This window comes from Manacus candei, unplaced genomic scaffold (assembly GCF_025592945.1).
Source record: "Manacus candei isolate 608988 ecotype Guabito, Panama unplaced genomic scaffold, ASM2559294v1 h1tg000008l, whole genome shotgun sequence".
NCBI lineage: Eukaryota > Metazoa > Chordata > Aves > Passeriformes > Pipridae > Manacus > Manacus candei.
Window position 1 is genome coordinate 10744223 of NW_026138056.1, and position 24419 is coordinate 10768641.

Below are 24419 nucleotides of genomic sequence, written 5' to 3' on the forward strand. Positions count from 1 at the left end.
TAAATTAGCATTTCTTTTCCTTCTGCTGACTACAGCCATATTTAATTAAATGATAACAGTTATGCATATGTGATTGTTTATTTAAATTTTCACTTCAGATTTGATTACATTAATATTATGGTACTATTACATATGATCTGTATTATGAGTTGCACTTTATAAGTGGCTGTGTAGGAGGAATAGGAATAAATTACTTGATCTTTTTCCATTGTGGAAAACAATATAATTATATTAGATATATTAAAGAAATTAAACTCTTCTGAGAAGTAGCAAAAATGCTCCAGATTTGTATTGCCATCTGCAGTCAAAGACATATACTGAAGAATCACAAGGAATATATTTATGTTAGTACATAATATTATATTAGGTTATTATACAGCTTTCAATTAGCCAATATGTGGTGCTATGTATTATTCTTAGAGACTACACTTACGCTCCTGGAGAAAATCAATTTAACATCTTGTTATTTCCTAAGTATAATTTATAAATTAAGTAGTTATTAATTTTTTAATCTAAAAGAATGAAATTATCTCTTGTTGATACTGTTAGTCTGGTGTATCATAAGTTACTTTCATGTTCTAAAATCTTAAATGATCAGTCAGTTTTCCAGATGATGAATATTATCAGTGGTGTGACACATACCAAATGGTTTAATCATTATTTGTTGGAATCTCTCTACAACTCCCACAGTGTAGATACAGTACTGTTACATAGGAGGTCTTGTTCTCCTTAGTGCATCTGAATACCTGAGGTTTAGTATTTCAGACTTGGTAATCAGCTGACAATGAGTGCCTTATTTTGTATCCCACTCCAGCATTGAGGCTAATGACTTGTAAACTCTAGGTCAGAGACCAGCCATTATGCAGGGTGCCTTCATAGCCAAAAATGTCTGTGACGTTTATCAGCTGCACTGGAATTTTAAGGGAAAAAAAAAAACAACAAAGCAACCAACAACCCAGTTCCTTCTGTCATATTAGTACCTTCATGGAACATTTTATAGGGTTTAGGTGGAAAGCATGTAGTATTAGTGTATGTTATTGTCTTATTTATTTATTAAAAATAACTTAAGGCCATGGAATGACTTAAAGTTAGCTAGAGAAATGATTTTAAAATTTGCTACTTTAGGCCTCCTGTAAGTTGCATAAATTGAAAAAAATGAGATTTTTGGGTTTTTTAGTGCCTAAACACCAGAAAAATACAGATTGCTTTTCTCAATTCAAATTTTACCATGGCCTGGCTGTACTTGGTTAATGAACTGATGTAACAGAACTTATAGGCATTGTCCTCCCCAAGTGGAAGTACAAGTCTTAAACAGTCCCTTGTGCTGTTTGCATGTAACTGTTTTGTAGGTTGAATATGCAATTGAAAAGGCCTAAATTGGTCTCAATGGTAGTACAGAAAGATAAAGCGTCTGTATTTAAAATTCAGGATTAATAAAACATGTCTGTGATTGTACACTGTAGAAGCTTCCAGCAGTCCCATTCACTTTGTGCCCTGTGATTTCTAATTTCTTGTATTACTGGAATGCCAGCAATATGAAAATGTGTTTGACTAAACATGTGTTAAAGGGATAGTGCCAATATAAAAGTATGTTTGTGTAAAAGAACTGTATCAACAAGTTAGTAAATATGTTTTCATTTCCTGTTGTGTGTGAGCTTAACAGCTTTTCATGAGCCAATTTCATGGCTTCCTCAAATAATCCATCTCAGGCACACTGAAAACAAACAACCGCTTTCATGGATATATACAAAGGATTCCGTGGTAAAAAGAAGAGCTGGAAAGCTCAGAAGTTAGTCATTGTCGTGTTACATAGATTCAGTTGCTTAGCTTTTACTGAATGTTAATTGCCTTGTAGAAAAAAATTTTTCTTCTAGCTTGTACTTTACATCTTGAGGAGGTGGGGTGATCCTATAATAAAAGTGAAGGGGAGCTAAAACTGAGAATTTAATGTTACTGCTTTTCCTTACCTCCTTTAAGGAGGAGGTACTCTTTGCTAATTAATTAACTCTGACTTTTAGGGAAGGTATTTTTCTCAAGATCTTCTATTTCTGAGGGATTTGGAAAGAGAGTTCTTTTTGCTGTATTCATATTACAGGAATACATGCTTTATAGACTCTGCAAATTGTTTCTTGAGAAAGTAAACCTCTTATGGACCTAAAGACCTTTCAGACATTTCTAAACCTAATGTGGTTTGCCACACTGCAAGATTCATTGCCTGCTAAGAAAAGACCAAAATGACCTGATTGTGAAAGCCCCCATTAGATTCCCAACGGCTCCACAACACAGTAAAGTGTAAGAGAAGTGTTTGTGCTTATGTTCTCTGAGATTGTTGCTTGAATGTTATTAGCTTTTGTGCTTTGACTGTCAACTCTTAACTTTTACCTGAGCAAAAATCAGATTTATCAACAGAAGATCAACTGTAATACAAATTAGAAACTAGCTGCATATTTCCTAATTCAGTCATTTCTAAATTATCGTTCATCACAAACACTTGCTTCATTGGTCTTCAACTTAATATTTGTGCTGAAAATAATAAGATTTTCCCAAGAATATGAAAGAAACATCCCAGAGAGAATTCTCTATTGAAAAGTTATTATCTATAATTTAAAGGTAGAACTAATTTTTCTCTGTTTGCTTTCAGGGATGCAGAGAGGCTTGAAGAGTTCTATACCAAGAACCAACAGCTCAGAGAACAGCAAAAAGCACTTCATGACACCATCAAGGTTTTAGAAGACAGGTGAAGTAGTGTTTTCTAGCTTTTGAGTTTGCTGTGTTTTGCTCTTACAGAGTAGCTCTGGATACTTTGCCAGTTGAATTTATTATGTTTTGGTGGTTTTGTTATATTGTTATTTTTGAAGTGCTTAGTTTGCTTAGTTCAGTTAAGATAAATAAAATAGAGCAGCTTGGGAGGCAAACAGACAGTTTAGGGTGCATTCTCTTACATCCATTTTTGTAGAGGTAAATTTACATATCAGCCAAGACATAATACAAGTACAAAACCCAAAGGCTATAATATATTGTGAAGCTCATTAAATAACTCATTAGGAAATCTTTCAAATTTGAGGAAATCTTTTTTGCCAATTGTCTGTTTTACCTAAATTTAATTACAGGTTCTGTCCTTTGCTTTCTTTTGGACTTAGTTGTTCTCATTGCCTTTTGACCCGTTCTGCCTTTCCCTTATTTGTTCCTGTTTAATCTGGTATAGCAAAACAAAACCAACAGACATGAAATTACAGTGCATTTTTTCATCTTTAAAAGTTATACCTGTTTTGGAACATGTATGTTAAATTTGCTGTTAATAGGCTCTCAGAAGCTTTCTGGGAACAGGACATCATTACGTAGTAAATTATTTTCCAACATTCCCTGTTACTTCACTCATAGTGTGGATGGACTTTTCTAATCCTTTAGCAGATGAAGAGTTTACATTGCAGAAAACTAAAAGAGTACTTAAAATGATTTAATACAACGAGATTATAATATGTTGTCTGTTATACAATTAGATAATATGAAGAGGCATTCCAGATTTTATTCTTTCCATAATTCCACAATATTAGAGTACCAATAAACCAGTATGGCTTTTACTTCCAATATTCAACTGTTTGGAAATTGGAAATTGAAATTGGAAACTTCGTTTGTTTGGGTTTTTTAAATACTTCATGTGGTAGCAGCAGCAGTGCAGAACTGTTGACTGACTGGTTTCTTATTTAGCAGGCAAAAGAGAGTCTGCTTTTCACTTTGGTAATACTGTTAGCTTTTTATTGTGTACCAGAAATAAATATACTTCAGTTATCACCTATAAAATGAACATATATTTCATTGCATGAATGAGTGTGCCAGGTAAGATGGAGTGATTGTAACAAGTACTTTCTGGTCGCAGATGTGCTTTAAACAGCTGATCTAAACCATTAGAGACAGTGAAGTCAATGCCTCACATGACAAACTTTTGGATCCACTTTAGTTATTGGTGTCTACATAAAAGATTTCACATTTGCACGGCATTTGTTATGGAGTGAACTTTGTCCTTTTTATTTGATTGTTTTGCTTAATGACAGTAATATATCCTTCTTAGATAAAGTAATAATACTGAATACTTTCTGAAACACTTACTAAATACTTACTGAAATTGTTTGCTTATTTGTATTTTCTTGAATGAACTTTACTTACAATGACTGGTAATTTATGTCTGACATTATCCTTAGTAGGACATCTCACAAAGGCTTTCAGTGGCAAAGTGTAGCATGCTCTACTTCATTTAATAAAGTAATGCATGTTGCTTTAGAAGTGTCAAGTATTTACAGTCATTTATGCAACTGTTAGTTCATGTAGTATTAGGTCATTTGGAAATCTTAAAATATTGCTATGTCAACATATAAACCCACAGTACTTAGTGGCATTCTGCACAGTTTTCTGGTATTCATTGTTCAAAAGGTCTGTTAACATGGATATCTGCTTCATGTATGGCAATATTTTCTTAACAGAGGGACATTTTTTTCTCAATTTTATTGTAGACTAAGAGCAGGATTATGTGATCGATGTGCTGTAACCGAAGAACACATGAGAAAGAAGCAGCAAGAGTTTGAAAACATCCGGCAGCAGAATCTCAAACTTATTACTGAGCTTAGTGAGTTTTATCCACAAGTCTGAAGGCAAAACATACTATTTTGTAGACTAGCTCTTCATGAATTCCTGTAACTTGATATAATTTATATGTGGTGTGCTTAGTAAGCCCAAAAAGTTCTGTCGGGGGATACTTTAACTTTACAGTCTGAAAATATGTAACATACCAGTTACTAGTCATTTGACCCACCTTCTTAGATTGAAGTGCTGATACTGAAAGTGAACTGACGTGGAAAATCTTACTGTGTAAAGTAGCTACTTTAGATAAAATGTGGCTGCTTCTGTTTATTCCTGCAGCTAGAATGACTGATTGCCAGCTTTCCTAAAGAAACCATGACTTCAAAGGAACTGGTGATCGCAAAGTAGCAGGTTCAGACTAAGTGCCCTGGGTCCAGCTTGTGTCCCGTAGTTAGCTGAACTTGAACTTTAACTGCAGTAAACCCATAACTTTCACATGACCCATGGAAACCACAAAAGAATCTACACCAGGCAGCTTGTAGGCAGCACACTTTGAAATCAGGAAGTAGTACATGTGGGGCAAAATAAACTCTTCTAGGTGACATTCAAGCAGGACACAAATGCATTTATAAAGAGAGTTTGGAAAGACTGGTTGTATGAAGTGCTAAATAATACAGGACAGGATACTAAAATGTTAGTTGTATCTTTACCATTAATTATTTTGTATTATTTAGTTGTCTTGCTTGATCAAGAGCAAGCAGACTTTCAATGAGATTTAAAACATGAGAAATTCCAAATACAAAAAGTAGCTTTTCAATGCTTAATTAAGTTATGGAAATATTATGTTCCGTGCTAATACAAAATACATCAATTTTTGAAGGATTTTTATTATTGGACATTTGTGTAAAAATATTCTGAATTCTGTGTTTAATGATTGGCTGAACCCTGTTAATCTTTAAATAAAGCTCTGAACCTTAAAAATCAAGGTGAGACCTATTAGGTACAAACCTTCTGGAACACTGTCTGACAGAACAGTAGGATTCTGTGGATTTGGGTTGAGATCTATATGACAACCAGTGGAAAAGGTCAGTCAAAAGTAATCCAGTGGTAAAATATATAACAACAACAAAATAAGAACAAGAATACAAAAATTAAAGCAAACAGAAAATTTGGGAGCTAATCACTATGTTAGTTTGAGACAGCATGGAAAAAAGGCTGAAGGGTGATGCCATAAGCTTGTGTGAAGCACAGACAGAATGAATTGGAAATTAAGAAAAGTAAAATCAAAAAGTTCTGATTAGTCTCTCTTAATTTCCAAAATATTTAACTGATTTTAAAGAAATTCTTGGTGGAGGATTTTTTTCATTCTCTTCAACTAGCTGGTTGCTTCAGTGGCTAAAACCAAATTCTAATTGTTTTGTACTTCATGGGTTATCCTCAGTCTAAGGAAGCAATTTTGTCCATGAATTCAAGTGAGCAATTCATTCATATTTACAGCACAGTCTCGCTTGTATCTACATGGAGAAAAGTAATTAATGAATGTGTAAAACAAATATTATGATCCAGTAATTGTGACACCTTTCCCTTTTCTAACACATCATTTGCAACCTTTTTAATGATTAGCTTGAAACTTCGTTTTTGTAAACCATAGAGAGGGTTTCACATTTTACAATTTTACATTTTGTAATTAGTTACAATTACAATTAAAGGACCTGGCAAAATTATAATATTAACATATGTTTGGTTTTCTTTTTCTCTTTTTTTGTATAAACTGCAGTGAATGAAAAAAACAACTTACAGGATGAAAATAAAAAGATAACTGAACAGTTCCAGCAATTACAGAAAGAGCTGGAGTAAGTTTTAAGTTGTTTTAGATATTTCCCCCTTTCCCCTATTCCCCAGTAGAAATGTCTGGGAATATAAACATCAGCTTTTAAGTGTTTAAAACTTGTTTCCTTATTTTGATAGATTGTGAAAAGACAGCATACTGCCACTATAGCAACATAAGCCTACCCTCTTTCTATTGTGCAGATTTTTTGTTTTCTTTTAAATGAGCACGTCCTTTTTTAAACCGAGAGAGGTAAATCTGTCATAGGAATTTTTTTGACCTCTGGTCGTGGTATATAGCAAAGCCTTATGTCTCATACTTTTATTCCTCAGTCAACCCTTTATCAATTCTTTCCTTCTAGGTTAAAACTTTAGAAAAGTAGTTTCTTAGAAAATCCCAGCATCTTACAATAAATTTTTAAAATAAACTTACAATAATGTTACAATTTTAAAAGAAAAAAGACCATAGTAAATTTTGAAAGAAAACCATGAAAGTGGGAAGCTGTGAAGTGACCATCAAATTTTAATTTGAAGTAGCAAGACTGTGCCATGTAATATTGTGGTTAATATGCAGATATGCTGCACTGTGCAAGTCAGAGGTAGTGTTCCATTCTTGTTATGGTTTGACATCATCTGAAACTTATCTCACTTTTGCATATCTGTGAATAAGTTGTGTACATGCTCGGGGGAAGTGGGGCAGGATGTGTGGACGTGATATGTCAGCCTTTTTATGCACCTAATTTTTTCTTGTCTTTGTCAGAAGATAAGCTTCGGTAGAGAAGTAAAACAACTAGATTTCTATTCAGAGTTACTGTGGTCCTATTACTTTGTATTTCTTGGTTTGTCTCCCATCCTTTGCACCTTAATTGTAATTTCTTTTTCTGTATGCATTTAATCTTCTTGGAGTAACGTACTTCATGACCATAGGAGTATTACCTTTTAGTACCAAGTAGGAACAAATTTCTATATCCTTCGCAATGTGTAATTGCTGCTCAGCAGCAGTTCTTCTATGCAGTGAGGAGATGACTTGAAAAAAATTAGCACCAGGCAGATCCATCCTAATTCATTGAGTTTGATCTCCAATCTTGTGGTTTAGCTTCCTGTAAAAATCTCCAGCCAACGTGAGAAAGTTGAGAATGACCAATGTAACACGAAGTTACTTGCTCTGCATGTTAGGTGGTCATGCAAATGAGTGCAGAGTTGAGTGGATAAACACTAATTAACAAGGATGGTCCTTCTGTTTTAATATAGTCACTGCATTTGAATGTTTTGGTTTAACTATAGTCATGTTACTTTATTTAGAAGTAATAACTTAGATCAATATACTATCAATGTGTAGGTGTAAAATAGCAAGTTGTTTCTGGTCCATGACATGAAATCAGATTTTTGCAGTCTTCTGTATTTTGTTACCAAGGTGTAATAATAGGGAAAAAAATGTAAGAATTCTCCATAAAAGTGAAATCAATGAAATTGTAGAAGAATTGTATTATCTGACTCTTTATCAGATTAGGATTTCATTATGCGTGGATGGAAACAGCAAGGAAATTTCTGCTAAAACCTTTTCTGAGGTGTCAGATAATTCCATGGTTCAGAACTTATTATGTAGTTATGTATATAGCAGCTTTTTCAGTTGATGGCGTTGTTTTGTGATGGTATGTAGGAACTACCTCTTAGTTTGCACGGAACTAACATACTGAAAAATACATTTATAGTAGGTTAATTTGTCATACAAGGCCACACACGCCAGTAAATTTGAAGAGAACTTTAACAGACAACTTAAATTTGCAAAGTAAATAGATGAATGAATTGTTTTGCTGTTTGTTTTGATTTGTTTCTTAAGATATTGCTAGTAGATGATACAGTTTTCCAGTGCTTTTTTTTTTTTTTGTAAATCTGCTAGAAAAGAGGAATTACAAAATCACACAAAGGATTTGTCAAGGCTTCGGAGCATCAAGTGTGTCAATGTTTGTTATTAAGTGTTCAGAGTTAATCACAGTAAAAAGCCTAACTGCAAAAATGCTTTTTGTCTTAAGCCATACAGCTTTTTACAGTTTTCCATTACCTTATTTTATATAAGATCTTGTGGTTCACTTCAATCCAAGCAGAAATATATCTGCATTTCCTCTTCTTCCCTTAGATCAAAACCTTATATCCTTCTCTTTTTATAGTTAGGAAAGGATCTTTTGGCCTGTGTTTTCTCTTGAGAATCAAGGAAAAGTGCAACTGCAGAAAGATGACCAAGCAGGCCAAGTTAGATTTCTGTGTAATTTTCTTTTACTGCCTCTTCCATTTCTCACTGCCACCACCACAGAGCAGGTAGCCTCTTATTAAGTACTAAACAAAGTGTATTTAAGTTAAAAGATCCAAAATTAACGCTTTTTTTGTTGTTATTTCCTTGCTATGTCTAGATACAGTTTTATGAAAGACAATACAGTTATTTTTAATGCTAATTTTTATATACTGACTCTGCAACAGGCTGTTAGAGCTGACAGTTTGAGAGAAGATAAACGCTGCAACTCATTTTCTGTTTTACATTACCTGCTTTACATGCTTTTTACATTAATCTCTGAAGACCTTGTGAATTGGAGGTAACATCAGATGTTTTGTATTTAAGACAGTTAGTATTCTTGGGATGTACTGGGAGAAGAGACACTAATCCATCTGTTTCAGCATTCTTTTGTTAAAGTAGCACGTGCTTCAGAGAGTGAACTATAAACTCTCCAATGCCTAGGTTCTTCCAGGGAAAAGGTCTTCCACAGTGCAGTAGTTGTATGTTGACTTCAAGTGTGAAGAGCTAGGGTTTTATGCTGTTCCTTGGCTTGATGGAGCAATGGTGAATTTGGTTTTAGGTGTATCTAAAAACTGGCTTGTAGTATTACTTTTTTACACTGTCATGCTATTGAGATGGCTGCATTTCCTAATTGTTGCTTTCTTGGACCATATGATTGTCCTGCTTGCTGAAATGAAAACTCTTCATCTTGCTGACTTTTATTTGACCATCTTCAGGGAGCAAAAGCAACAAGCAGTGGAAATAGAAGAAGGAATCATTCCAGATTCTCCAGTTCTGACCTCTTCATTTTCTGTGGTTAATCGTATGAGGAGAAAAAAAGAGAATAGGCATATCCGATACACAGAACATGCACACTCAGATTTGGAACTTAGCAACAGTGGTAAGAGTACTGTTTTTGATTTTTTTTTTTATTAACTTAAAAATTATCTTAAGGGCTATAGAGAAAGATGACGTATAAATTTGATTGTAAAGGGCAAAAACTAAAAAAAATAAATAATCTTATGCCCTTTTTTGGTTTGCCTTTTTCCTTTTTGTGCAATAATATGTGACTCAGGGGAAAATGTCTTTGACAGTAACTGTTATGTCAGCAGTATGCTCAGAACTTATCTCAGCCTTCTACTTTTCTTCATCCATGTGCAAATGTAACAGTTTTTCAACCTGTATTTCTTCCGTAAGTACAAATTAGCTAAAAAAAAAATCTGTTCTGGTTTGCCTTGTGCATGCAGCGATGCCACCACCTAGCGGAGAGGGAAACAAATGTTTTGCCACATTCTGCAATTCTTCTGCAGAATATGCAAATTAAAGTAGTTTTACTGAAACTGGTAGATACCTACATGATCTTTCTTCTTCTAGTACTGATACACCATTTGCATTTGTTTTTTGTCTTAAGTCTAGGAGTATTGTCCACAGTTTATTTCCTGACTTTGTTCTGTAAGTTCTAATGTATTTTAACTATGAGAAATATTTTTGTGAAATAAGGGTCTCTGTGCTTGTGTTTTAATGATACACAGGAAATACGATAATCCAGGTGCTCTTTATTTTGTTAATCTATCTTCTGGCATAAAAAAAGGTATTTTAAATAATGTATGAGTATATTTAAATAGGAGTCTTGACTAAAAGCCTCTTTTGAAGAATAAAAATAGGACAACAGTGGGGTAAAAAGGGTGAGCTGGTTATTCGTGGCCTTTAGTTTGCATTTGAAATTTTTAGTACAGTGAATAATTTCTCCTTTCTAAGCATAGCTATACCTCTCCATTTTCTGAATAAAAAAAATGGAGCTACTAAATGAATCCAAAGTATAATATGTAAGAAATGGTGTAAATACCTATCACAGTTAATGCCCATGGAAAGCTGTTGGTCGTCTGGATGGAAAAGACTACATGGCAGAGTTGACCATAATTCAGATCTCAGGTTTTCACCTTTTCACTTTATTACATTAGCTGATGCAGAACATTAGTCCCTTGGATGGTTTACTCTCTAATTGTTTTGTTACCATATTAACAGGTAAAATAGAGCTTGAATACATATATTTATGTGGTCAGTATAGACAGTGGTGTAATTCTTTGTTAGTATTGTTTTAGGGCTGACCGGCTGGGATCATATTTGTGAGAAAAAGGATTAATATGAAATATTTGTGACTTTATTCTGAGGTATCATTATGACAAATTATCAGGTGTGCTTAGATTACTGGATCTACTGACATATCAAAACTCATATTCAGAAGCTTTTAAGGTCAGGATCATTGTCTGTATCTACACAAAATTATCACAACAGGATACCTAATTTCACCGAGTGAAAATGTTTCTACATCTCCTAGAGTTTGGAAAAATTCCACTCTTTTCCACACAAGTGAGCAGTAACCACAGAGAAGAGATACTAGTGGCAGACACCTGTGATCCACAACTGTCCCCTGTACCAAGTAAGTGTTTTAATAGATTTAGTTCTAATTCCATTCAAAATAAGGCAAAAATATTGTAAAACTGAGGGTTCATCTCTTTAACAGAGAAATGTAAAAAGGTGCAAACCTTTTTAACTAATGACTGTGAGAATTAGCATGGAATCATTCGTGCAGGTCATGGTTGTGGTGGTTGTAGTTCTTGTACTTTCCAATCTTATTAACTTGCACCAGCATAATGAACTGTGTAATGTTAAACCCCTCTAAGGGAAACTCATCTATTTGTTTTTCTAATAGAAACATAGGAAAAATAATGGTGACTGTCACCAAGGAAATATGCAAGAGAAGCATTTTACTATAAATATACGTTACCACTGTTCTATGTGCTTTTCTCAGACTATTCCTGCCCTGGACTGGGAGATTGAAAAGCAACTTTTACACTGACTTGTCTTTGTGTGTTCATTTTTGGAAGCTATTTTCAGATTGGAAGCATATTTCTCTGTGCTCATACAGCAGTTTGCTCTCATCAGAAATTCTTCTTCTACCCCCTCTTCCACTTAGCACTTTCAGATATGATTTTTATCTGATACAGGTCAAACTATTTCCATAAATGCCAGTTTTAATTTGTGAACTTTTTAGTTCTGCGTTTGTACCATCTGTGTGAGTGGAGTAAGAGACTATAATATATATGTAACTTACTGTGATCTTCTCACAAAGATAAACCAAGAGTAGGAGGCTATCCCATTCCAAAACCATCTTTTAACTTGGCTGCAGTTGTCGCAGAAACTATTGGACTTGGTGTTCAAGAGGAATCTGTAAGTAGTATTCCCAAATTTCTTACATAACCAGCTTTTTGGGCCAGTTGTTTTCAAAACCAGTGTTTTTCCTCTTTTGCATTAAGATTCTCCAAAGGTATTCTGAGTTCCAGTAAACTCACTTTGGTTTGCTTTTGCTTACTCATTACTGAATTGCTCTAGCAAGAGGAGATACAACTCAACTGACCTATCTGGGGGTTGGGGAGAAGGGTTGGGACATGGTTCCCACTTTGTATAGAACTTGCAAGTTTTATTAATACAGTGTTCTAAACCCTTGAGTCTGCTGCCAAACTCCCTTTGTGCAGTAATCAAGTCTAAGACACTGAAATAGAGTATTAGGTGATGAGACCGTTTGGTGATTCCAGGTCAGATTACTTGATGTTTTTACTTGGAAACTACCATGAAAATTATAGTATGTAGACTATTTCTCTGTGTGAGCATTTGAATGATGAATTATTTTCAGTTTCCATAAGATTTCTTTAAAGTTGCTGGCCAAAAGTTCATCTCCTAGCTTTTATTATTTTTCATGAAGTTTCAAATGTTTCAATTTGAATGGGTCCTCTGAGTATTTGTGTGCAAATCTAGCACATTTCTAATTTTTAATTCTGATATTTCTAATTTTTAATTCCAATGTCTTCTCACGCTTCCTTTCTTTGTTTTCCTTCACCATCTATAGGAGTCCCAGAGTGTACTGAATCTTCCCCACACTAATACAGTTATGAGCCAGGCCCCAGAGAGCATGCAGACTGAAGACTCAAGAAAGCATCCAGCTTCTGAATCAAGAAATGATGACAGCAATTTAGGGTGTGTTTCCACACAGTTATAATAATACTGTTTTAAGCAGGCTTATATGAAGTTCTGGTTTTAGTAGAATTTAAAACCTTAACAGCATTTTGCTTTAAACACATGGAAATAAGTGTTTTCATATCATAGGTGTTTCTTTCAAGTAAATAACATTGGAAGCAAAGAAACTGATAGAATGCAAAACTGTGGACTTTCACTTCATTCACTAACTTCTGATTTGGGCTTTTTGTGTACACAGTCCCTGCCTTCCCAGCTTCTCATTATTGCAAGGCATCGTGTGAGGCTCATAACCCTGGGGATAATGGGCCTAAAGCTGGAACAGGAAAATGATCATTAAACTTTTCTGCTGATTAGGTGTCATACTGATTTAATGTTGCCCTTCCCACTCTCCTAAGGGTGTTGTGGTCTAAACTGAAATTTTTTGGCCCTATTTGTCATCTCAAATGTATGTTTTATTGATGACAGGTAAGAAACAGAGTACCTGAAAGAAGCTTGCACTTTTTTCCTTCACTTGGAGAAGCTTTGAGAATATGTTGTCTTGGTTTTAAGACCTATACAAGATCCTAGATTGGTTGCAATAGCAGTCTTTCTCTCTTTCTTCCTTTTCACTGCACTGAAAGGTAGGGAGTCCTTGGATAGAAAAGATTCTTAGGCAGGCTTAGGTCTGTCTGCTGTTTTCAGTTGAATGTGGAACAGATTTTCACACCGTACCAAAATGAAGGGCCAGATCTGTGTTTTGTTTGCCTTTTACAGCTCTTTAATTGCAACAGTACTTACTCCTAGAGTAAGTTCCCTTTGTTTTTTCTTTCTGTTTTCAGTTAATACTAGCAGCCTGCACAGCTTTATAGCAGATCAGTAACAGGAAACTTAGAGAATTTCTGTATATCCCTTTCTCTCCTCCCAGCCTGTGTACACCAGAAAAATCTCTCATCTCACATTGTATTCAGTATTTCAGATCCATCTCAGAACACTCCACCACATGTTGACTGGGATTCTCAGGTAGCTTCTCCTGTTTTTGGAGCTTCTAGCAGTATGAAGAACAACTCAAGTATAGGTCATGCTCCTTGTATTTTAGATTCAGGATTGAAGGCTAATCTCAAAACCAACCTCTTCAACAATCCATCCAGTTCCAGATCTCATAAAAGTAAATCAAAATCCGAAGATGTTGCTTTTGTTGCACCACTGAATCTTGGAACAGAAATCAACTCAGTTATCAGCCAGGCATCTATCAGTAGGCAAATGGTTGTGAAAAAGAATCCTAGTGAGGCTGTAACCTGTGTTGGAAACACTTGCACAGCTAAAAATGAGGTGATCAAGAGCGATTTCCTTCTTGTGCACCAGAAGCAGCTAGAAGGCAGGTGTGCTAAGAGAAAGAAAACTGAAGATGATCATGCAGTTAGCTGTGAAAAAACATCTTTCAACAAAGAGAACTCTGTGCCCTTTCGATCAGATGTTCAGCATATTAATGGGGAACATACAGTTGATAAGCCCTTGGATCTGTCCGATCGCTTCTCTGGAGTTCGTTGTCAAGAGAAAAAACAAGGAAGTGAGGAGACATGTAAAAATAGACTGAAACAGGTGACTCTGAATGACATTTTTTCACACCTGGGGAAGCCCGTTCCTGAAGGTTTATCGTCCATTCAAAATGCCAATGAGAGCTGTTTGTTTGGTAGAGATTTACAAGAGGAATCGTATGTACAAGAGGCAATGCTGGGAAAAACATTCCCAGATAAGAAAAAACAGATCCAAATGAAAGAAGAAGTTCCTCCCTTCAAATTTGCACCATTGCCAAGTTCTGCAGAGACAGAGGAACTTTTTGGCGATGTACAGGTACACTTTTCTGACTTCTTTTCTGCTCCTTTGGAGTACTATATTTAAGTTTTGGGAAATAGTAAAATTGCAATATGTTGTTAGGTTGCCGGTGGCCATGTACCAAATAGAAGGAAAACAAGGACAGGACATGGAGAGTCTGAACCAGCATCTGTGCTTCAACCAAACCCTTGCAGAGTATCAAAAAGTAAAGCACTGCAAAATGAGCAAGGTAACTTGATGAAAATGTTCCTTTTATTGCTGCCCTACCGCCTCAGCCTGCGTTATGGTTGAATAGAATGTTTCATATGTTACTTTCTTCCACTTTAATCACTTCGTTGTGCTTCTAACTCAGACTCATTCTATTTAGGACTTCTTAAGATCACCCCCCACATTTACAGTCTGTATCTTCCTGGCATTCTTTTGCCACTGTTTAATAAATATATCGTTGGTATTCAGGTGTATACTCGACAGGCTAGGAATCTTGTTCTTTCTTGTTTGTTTAGCATTGCTATTGTTTAGCAGTGTAATAATAAAAACCTCAGCAAGTTTGAGTTTAAACTTTTTTCAAATGCTTGAAAACTGTACTTAAGTGTAAGGATAAGCTATTTAGTTAATATTTTTCATTATTCCTAATGATTTGTTAAAGAAATTTGTACCTGTAGTGATAATAAACATAGGCTGCCATATACTCTTCCTGTATATATACTCTTCCTTGTATCTTCTTTCCTATTAAGTGTTCTCAGTCTGAAAACTAATTTTTTGAACTCGGATTGTAAAATCAAGGCTTCTGTACTCCCTAGGTGAGCTATTACAATGCATACTTTATTTAGAAATATTTGTATTATGAATTTAAAACATATCTGTCACTAGCTGGTGTGACTGCGTAGCTTGGAATCTAAATATTCTCTTCACAGACAAATCAAGAGACATCTTTGGAACAATGCCCAGACACTTCTATACCCTTTTCTTACACTTCTATGCTCTTTTCTTAGACCTCACTCATTGATCTAATGTAAATAGCAAGCCAACTAGGGAAGGCACCCCCTGGACGTGTTGTTTGTGGACAGAAGGACTGGTGGGTGGAGTGATGTTTGGGACCATCTTGAGCACAACAGTCACAAAATGATAAGAGTTTTCAATTCTCAGAGAAGTAAGGAGTGGGGGGTAGCAGAACTGCCACCTTCGACTTTTGGAGGGGAGACTTTGGCCTGTTTAGGATACTGGTTGACAGTTTTCCCTTGGGAGGGAGTCCTGAAGGGCAGAGGAGCCCAGGAAGTCTGGACATTCTTCAAGAAGGAAATCTTTAAGGCCCAGGAGCAGGCTGTCCCGATGTGCCAAAAGATGAGCTGGTGGGAAGGAAGACCAACCTGACTGAACATTGCCTGGAACTCAGGGATCAAAAAAGAGAGTTTATGAGCCTTTGGAAGAAGGGGCAGGCAACTCAGGAGGACACAGGAGGACTACAAGGATGTTGTGAGGTTACACAGAAAGAAAATTAGAATGACCAAAGCCAACTAGAGCTTAATCTGGCTACTGCCGTAAAAGACAATAAAAAATGTTTCTAGAAATCCATCAGCAACAAAAGGAGGGCTAAGGAGAATCTCCAATCTTTATTGGATGCAGGGGGAATCATAGTGGTAAAGGTTGAAGACGGGTCTGAGTTACTTAATGCCATCTTTGCCTCTGTCTTTAATAGTAAGATGAGTTGTTCTCAGGGTACCTAGTCCCCTGCATTGGAAGACAGGGAAAGGGAGCAGAATGAAACCCCCATAATCCAAGGAGAAATGGTCAGCAAGCTGCTGCATTACTTAGACACACAAGTCTATGAGGCTGGATGGGGATCCACTGAAGGATCCACACCTGCTTAGTGGATGAGGGAAAGACTGAGGATGTTTACCTGGACTTCAGCAAAGCCTTTGATGTTGTTTCCCACAGCATTCTCCTAGAGAAACTGAGTGCTTATGGCTTGGACAGGTGTACTCTTAACTGCATAAAAAACTGTCTGGATGGCCAGGCCCAGAAGGTGGTGGCAAATGGAGTTACATCCAGCTGGTGGCCGGTCACCAGTGATGTTCCCCAGGACTCAGTGTTGGGGCCAGTCCTGTTTAATGTCTTTATCAATGGCCTGGATGAGGGGATCAAGTGCAACCTGAGTCAGTTTACAGACAGCTCGAGTTGTGTGGAAGTGTTGATCTGCTGGAGAGTAGGAAGGATCTGCAGAGGGATCTGGAAGGATGGACTGAGGCCAATGGTGTAAGCCACTTGGTCTGTTCAACCTGGAGGAGACTGAGGGGAGACCTCATCGTAGTCTACAACTTCTTCATGAGGGGAGGAGGAGGGGCAGGCACTGATCTCTTCTCTGTGGTGACCAGTGACAAGACCTGAGGGAATGGTCTGAAGTTGTGTCATGGGAGTTTTAGGTTGGATATTAGCCTAGAGGGTGATTGTGCTCCCCAGAGAAGTGGTCACAGTACCAAGCCTGACAGAGTTCAAGAAGCATTTGGATGATACTCTCAGACACATGATGTGACTCCTGGGGATGGTCCTGTGCAGGGCCAGGAGCTAGACTCGATGATCCTTGTGGGTCCCTTCCAACTCAGCATATTCTGTGATTCTGTGAAGGCCAAGTGCCAGGTTCTCCACTCGGGTCACAACAACCCCATGTAACATTGCTACAGGCTGGGGGAAGGGTGGCTGGAAAGCTGCCTAGTGGAAAAGGACCTGGGGTGCTGGTCAACAGCCATCTGAACAATGAGGTGGCAGTGTTCCCAGGTGGCCAAAAAGGTCTTTGTCAGAAATACTGTGGCCAGCAGGACCAGGGCTGTCACTCTGCACTGGTGGCTATCACTGTCACTCTGCACTGATGAAGCTGCACCTCGAATCCTGTATTCAGTTTTGGACCACTCACTAAAAGAAAGACATTGAGGTGCTGGAGCATGTCCAGAGAAGAAGGCAATGGAGCTGGTGAAGGGGATGGAGCACAAGTCTTATGAGGAGCAGCTGAGGGAACAGGGATTGTTTGGCCTGGAGAAAAGGAGGCTTTGGACAGACCTTATCGCTCTCTACAACTACTTGTAAGGAGGTTGTAGACAGGTGGAGGTCACCCACTTCTCCCATGTAACCAGATAGGACAAGAGGAAATGGCCTCAATTTGTACGAGGGGTGGTTTGAATTGGATATTAGGAGTAATTTCTTCACTGAAAGGGTTGTCAGGCATTGCAATGGGTTGCCCAGGGAATTGGTGAATTCACCATCTCTGGAAGTGTTCAAAAAACTTGTGGATTTGGTACCTAAGAACTTGGTTTACTGGTGGACTTGGCATTGCTGGCTTAATGGTTGGACTCAATGATCTTCAAGGTCTTTTCCAACCTAAACAATTCCATGAGCCTATGAATGTTTTCTATGCATTATCAATACTACCTGACAGAGGATTTACCTGCAAGTGTATTTTATGTATTATATACCTCATACAAACCCAAAGGTGTAGTGTGCTTCCTGAATACGACAAAAAAAAGATCTATTTCTAACTCTTCAGACAAAATACGATTTACACCAAATGAGCCTATTGGAGAAAAATAATCCCTAAACCCATAGATAAATTGATAAAAGGGAAGCTGATGTAAATTACACACTATAGGGTGCTGCTGGCAGAGTTTGATTCTGATTGTCTTTTTTTTCCCTCATATTCTCTGCATCCAGACCTGAAAGATAAACCCTCTTTAGAAAACCTACAGTGGAGCGTAGACCCAGGAGCTGACCTTTCACAGTACAAAATGGACATTACTGTGATTGATACAAAGGTAAACTTTTATAACAAGCCTGCATGTTCTGTGATGTTAAAAAAGCCTGAAAAACTACTATCAGGAACATTGTTCTGGGTAGACCAAACCCATTTTCTAACAAAATTCTAAATTCATCTCATTTAATATTTGTTTGCACACCTGAAATGTTTGTTTTTGTGTAGTACACTACAGTTATCCTAAAACATTTCCACTGTCTAGTTGATAAACTCAGCAGACATATACTCCATATGAAACTGATGCTTTTGGAGGTGGTTTTGAGTTTCTTTTAAGACAAAAAATATTCTAAATCTCATTATTTTTCCTGTGAAGATGTTCAGTGTGATACATCTGTGATATCTCTTTATGTTAAGTGATAGAAAATGTGCCAATAATGACTATTATCTTTCTCTGAGTTGGGTGCAGCTTGCTTATTAAGATCTCTGAGAATTTTCATGAAGTCTGCTTGTTTTGTCTCTCTCACTTAAAGACTATCTTAAACTCTATTAATTTGTCCAGTCTTTCATTTCTGTATGTTTCATTGTTACTTTTTATCTTTGGAGAGTTTAACGTGAAATTTTTTTAAGGCGTTTCTTCCCCATCAAATAAATGCTTCACACTTGAATTTCAAAACATGTTATTCTTTATGTAGATTTTCTATCTTTATCATGCAGACATTACTGTGGGGGGAAAAAAGAGTGTCCAAAAAGAAGCCAGTAATTGCTATGAAAGTGTTTCAGAATACACAGAAGTGACACTGACTACACCAGTTGCATCTGAGGGCAATTGTCATTTTTGCTTTTCTTAGGGTGATTCTCAGAGCAAAGTCGGAGGGGAAGTTGTTGATATGGATTACACATACGTTAGTGATAGTGTGCTATTAAAAATGAAAAATCAAGAGCAAAATCAGGAAAGCAGTCCAAGTAAGACTTTTTTCTTCCCCTTTGGTTTGCTGCTTTTTGTGGTGTGTGGGGAGTTGATTTTTTTTTTTTTTTGTTGGGTTTTGGGGTGGTTTTTGTTGGGTTGTTGTTTGGAGGGTTTTTTTGAGAAGGGAAGAGTGAATGGCATTTTTTCCCTGTATGACTATATCATAAAAAATGCTTTACAGTAAAAAACTGCTGATGTATTTTTATAGGTTGCACAGATCAGTCTGGTTGTGGATTTTAAATGGGTTTTTTTTAAGATTAAGAAAATGATAGAATTTATGCCAAGAGAGCCAGTTCATTTGTAGTGCTCAAAGAGTTAAATACTTAGCCATGTAACAGCTCTGATCTCACCTGCAACAATCACTCTTGTAACAAGCAGCTTTGAAAGTTTACTATGTCATCATACTAGACTTTCTATGGAAAGACTAAATGTTACTTCTTTTGATACACATTCAATCAAAATGCACTTTCTTGACCAAAATCGTGGAGAGGCTGATTTGGATGTTCATTGTACTTTTTATAATAGGAGGAGAAATAACAGAGATGTTTGATCGGACAACCCATGAAGAATATGAATCCTGCCTACCAGAAGATAGTCCTTCTGCATGTGATGAAAAAGAAACTCTTCATGATGAAGAGCGGGATAAGGGAATAACAGTAGCAAGCAAGAAACTAAAGAGTGCGATATGATTCGATTTTGTCTTTATTAGACAGGTTAAACTGCAAAAGTTGATTTGAAATCAGTCTCTGTTCTCTAGGAACAAATATGCCGAGTAAACCATCGGTTCTTTTTTCATAAATTCATGTGAAAATTGATTAATTGTAAGGACATAACATAAACCAATATGATAATTATTTCACTAGTTCATTTATACAGTCACCACCCAAATGTGGGATGTGTAATGGAAGATGGCAGAACAGCAGAACAGCAAAGTGACTCTTAGAGCAAACAGAATCACAAAATATGCTGAGTTGGAAGGGACCCACAAGGATCATCAATCCAACTTAGCCCTGCACAAGATCATCCCGAAGAGTCATACTAGTTTTTGGCTACAGATTAATTACTTCCTTTCTTCTCCCTATCCTAGGTTCTATCAAAGATTTTACAGTATTTTGTATTTTAAGCAACCTTCCCTTTAATATTCTGCTTGTCTTTTTTACTTGTCTTGCTACTGTTTTCCTGCTACTCCAGGAATGCTTTTTGATTGTTGGTTCAATCAATTCTATATTGTTTTTAGTACATACTTGAATATGTTATCTCAGACTGAATGTACATGATGGGTTTTTATTGGTTTTAGTTGGTTAATAATTTTACAGAAGTTTTCCCAGGCAGTCTGTTCACCTTATATGATATGTAACTTTTTGTTTTGCATGTGTATGTACAGAGCATGAGGATAAACAAGATAAAGCCAAACAGAAAGCTTTTGTGGAGCCATATTTCAAAAGTGATGAAAGGTAATTTAATTTGTTCTGTATAGACATTCTAAGGCTCTTTATATTCTCCCTATAGGGAGCTTGTTCCTCCATAAAATCAACATGTTTGTTATATATTAGCAGTTGAAGATGCACAGGCAAAAGATCTACTAAATTCGATAAAAACCTTAGATAAAAGCTGGGCTAGGGGAAAAAAAGTAACCATGTTGAGATGCCTATCATATTTGCTGAAGAGAAGGTATTGCCTTTTCTGCTTTTTATAATTTATGGAACGCAGTGTTTTGTAATCCATGTGATTTCTTACAGGCATGTGGTCATGTATGAGTTTAAGAGCCAAGAACCTATAGGTTGCTTGTACAAATAAAATCTTTCCTTCTCTGATATTTTTGCCCCTTGCTCTATGCAATAAATGAATAATGTTCAACAACTGTGCCTCTTAGTGCCTCCTCTATTTCTGTTTCTATAATCATCACTGGAAGTCTGTATCTTTATTTCATAATGATACCAAGCCCTTCAGTTAGCTTGTTTTTTTTTTCACTTTGGTGTATGTTTTCTTTGTAGAGGAAAACTTGTTTAGTGTTTTGTGAGCAGATAAGTTGAAAAGAATCTGTTCTGGTCTTGAACCCCCAGATATGTTCCTCTCATGGAAATCAGTGCAAGCACAACTCAGACAAAAATAAATACTCTACAGAAGATTTATATTTGAACAATTTCTATCTAATAATTACTTTCACACAATGAAAAGCCAGAATAATGAGACATACATCTCTGGTTATGTAAAAGATCATATTACATTTAAAAACTTTTATTTATAAAAATAGTCCTATTCAGCTATGAAATACAATCTGATTTGGGTTTTGCAGGCATTATCTGATATTTTTTTTCCCTTGATTCTCCATCATTATGTTCTAAAAACCAGAAATTTCCAGTTATGTAGAAGAAATAAAAGTACTATCATATGTGAAAATGTTTCTATTTTTCAGAAAGAATACTGTGTTAGATTTTCCTCATATTGAGGTTATTCGAAAAAAAGAAGAAAGAAGAAAATTACTTGGCCATACTTGTAAGGAATGTGAAATAGTAAGTAATGCTTTAAAAGTTTGGTCAGTCTTCCATTCCCCTAACTCTGACAGTATTTAAGTGCTAAAGTGCTGTTGAAATCATGAATCTGGTTGCATCATTGTCATTGCCTACAGTAGCAGAGGAGTAAGTATTTACCAAAGCTGTTTTACCAAGTTTGTGGTTGGTTTGTTTGTTTTCAGCTGTAGTAACTGCATATAAAGTCTTGGGGGTTTTTTGTGTATATGTATTATAGAAGCTTCTAGCATCAGGGTTCCAGTAAGATCAGTAAGTCAAAGAACTATTAAAAGTTTTAAATTTCAGCTCAAAAGCTCTACTGAAATTTACAGGTACTGGACTCAGTAAGTTCTATGTCCTGTTGTTCCTGTTTATAAATAGATATATCTATCTCTGTTTGATTTGCTTGTTTTTTCCCTTGTTTTCTGTGATAAGTTTTTCAAATAATTGCACCAGCATAGGTGGCAATGTTTTTATATGTGCAAATGCATGCAAAAATGTTTACATTAGCAGGATAAAAGGTATTACATTTCAGGTTTCATGATGACATTTTTTCCTCCCTTTCAGTTTAGTAAACTGCTTTCAGATACTTGGTGTAGAGATAAAATATTGAAGTAATTACATGTGTAATAAGGACAGATTTAATTTGGCTTTCAGGCTGAACTTAATCATTGGTGATTATCTAATAAATTATGACTCCCTAGAAATGTGGATTGGTGACTGAATAATGATGGATTTTCTGGAATATTTTGACCTAATTTCCACACCCATATAGAATCAACATTTTTCATTGAATCTTCTGCTATTCAGTTTGCAGTCAAGTCCCATTTACTTAGTTGAAGAAATTTATAAGACTATATTTTTAATTAAAACACATTCCTGAAAAATAGTTTTGATGAAACTCATTAAATACAAATATTTAAGTTTTATAACTATAAACACCATTTTCAAAAATATGTTTAATTTAAAGAGTTTGAAAGAAAACAAGATATTAGAAAATAACAAAACCAAAGAAAACCCCCAAACCTTCAGTCTATTTCTTGGTCCAAGAGCCATGTGGTTAGTGTTTTAATTTCCTGTTTCTGTAACCTGCAGATCTTCTCTCTACAAATGCAGTTTTTATTACTTTCTGTCAAGTTAGAGTGGTAACTGTGGTGTCTGAAAACATTCACAGCTCCACTTTTGTAATAGTAGGTTTTTACATTAAGTGTCAGGAAAGTGTGGTTTTGTTGTTGATTTTGGTTTTCTGAGGTTTTTTTTTTTAGTCTACACCATTCAAGATGAATGTCTTGAAATGTAGGGAATGCTTGGCTCTGTCATTGCACAGTAATAAAACTAGCTTTGAATTAAATGCCTATGGAAGAAGGGAGTATTGGATAAAGCATAAATGATGCTTTTAAAAAGTTTTGGCTTACTGATTAGCCATGTGGGTTTGAAAAGTCGCCAAAGTCTAAGGAAATATTTTGGGAGTGGGTAGATATCAGTCAGTTTTTTCTGGCTGTGTGCTGCAAGTGATGTGAGGAGGGTGAGTTACCTGTCACTCTGAGAAGACCTGACAGATTTAATTTCTGCACATGCCGCAGCAGACTGATATTACAGTCCTTTATAAGTGCTTATCTTAAAATTGTGGAAGCATCTCATTCACTTTACAGTGTAGAACTTTTGATAAGACGTTTTGTTATGACTTTGCAATGCTATCAGAGAAAGATTGTAGGCAGGAGTTACTGGTAGCTTGTAAAAGTAACATTTGTTAGTGTGGCTATAAAGTCTAGCTACACTTTGGATGAGTAGGACAGTCAGATGTTTTTATACGCATTTAGATTGCAGAAATTATTCTGTAAGTAACTTTATGCTAGATTATTGGGAGTTCCCTTTCTGAGACTTGAAATTGTAGAGTTCTGTAAACAGTTATTTTACAGAGAAGACACTGTAGGATGAGATATGACCTATCTTCACCATGGAAAACCCTAGCTCAAATGTTTTGTGTGGACTGAAAATGCTGTGGACAGGGAAATCAATCTAGAAAACAGCTGAGAGTTCTTATTGCTGCTTAGCTGACATACATAACTCTCTCATTCTCTGTCAACCCTAATAGGTTTCTAAACAAACTAAAGAAAAAAAGTTACTTTCTAATTTCTATTTAAAACATACTTGTCTTAATTTTTTATTGGTCTTTTTATTTTCTGTTACCACTGAACTGTACTGTATTTTTCATTGTTGGATCTATAAATATTCCTTACCAATCTAAATGTTTTAATTAAAAAAAAATACAGCACATTACAAACTTTTAGTAGGTCAATTTCTAAATTTTCAGGCTATTTACAGGACAAAAATATGGAGCACTGCTAATTATCCCTAAATAAGACTTAGTATTATTTGGCTTATACAGATATTGTAGAATTCTTATATTAATTTTGCTGACTTTACACCATGTTCTTACCTTTTGCAGGGAAAATTGATGTGTTCCAGATGACAATTACTTGTTCCTCCTCTTTCATTAGTTTCTAGATATTTAACTGAGTGACAAAAACATCTTTCCAGATGGATCTCTGAAATCTAGCTGGAAAAGTAACCTTAATCTATCTGACTCAATCCCCAAGATACTGATGATACCCACTTAAATTCTGGTCTTGGCATAGGCTTTTTCTGCTTTAAGGGAACGTTTTATAAGACAGTGGCAAACAT

The 24419-nt window shown here is 35.9% G+C and overlaps 1 protein-coding gene across 7 annotated transcripts in view; it reads left to right on the forward strand.

Annotated features, from left to right (window-relative positions):
* Window positions 1-24419, forward strand: part of RBBP8 (RB binding protein 8, endonuclease) — a 43950-nt gene that overhangs the window by 14922 nt on the left and 4609 nt on the right. For 5 of the 7 annotated variants that reach the window (XM_051775017.1, XM_051775026.1, XM_051775008.1 and 2 more), the window contains 14 exons: window positions 2642-2737; window positions 4509-4621; window positions 6353-6428; window positions 9409-9572; window positions 11010-11111; window positions 11805-11902; window positions 12579-12706; window positions 13654-14536; window positions 14621-14747; window positions 18218-18318; window positions 19106-19220; window positions 19750-19902; window positions 20609-20678; window positions 21641-21737. In XM_051775017.1, the coding sequence (XP_051630977.1) occupies window positions 2642-2737; window positions 4509-4621; window positions 6353-6428; window positions 9409-9572; window positions 11010-11111; window positions 11805-11902; window positions 12579-12706; window positions 13654-14536; window positions 14621-14747; window positions 18218-18318; window positions 19106-19220; window positions 19750-19902; window positions 20609-20678; window positions 21641-21737 (2323 nt within the window). The other 2 variants (XM_051775032.1, XM_051775038.1) reach the window with 2 other exon arrangements.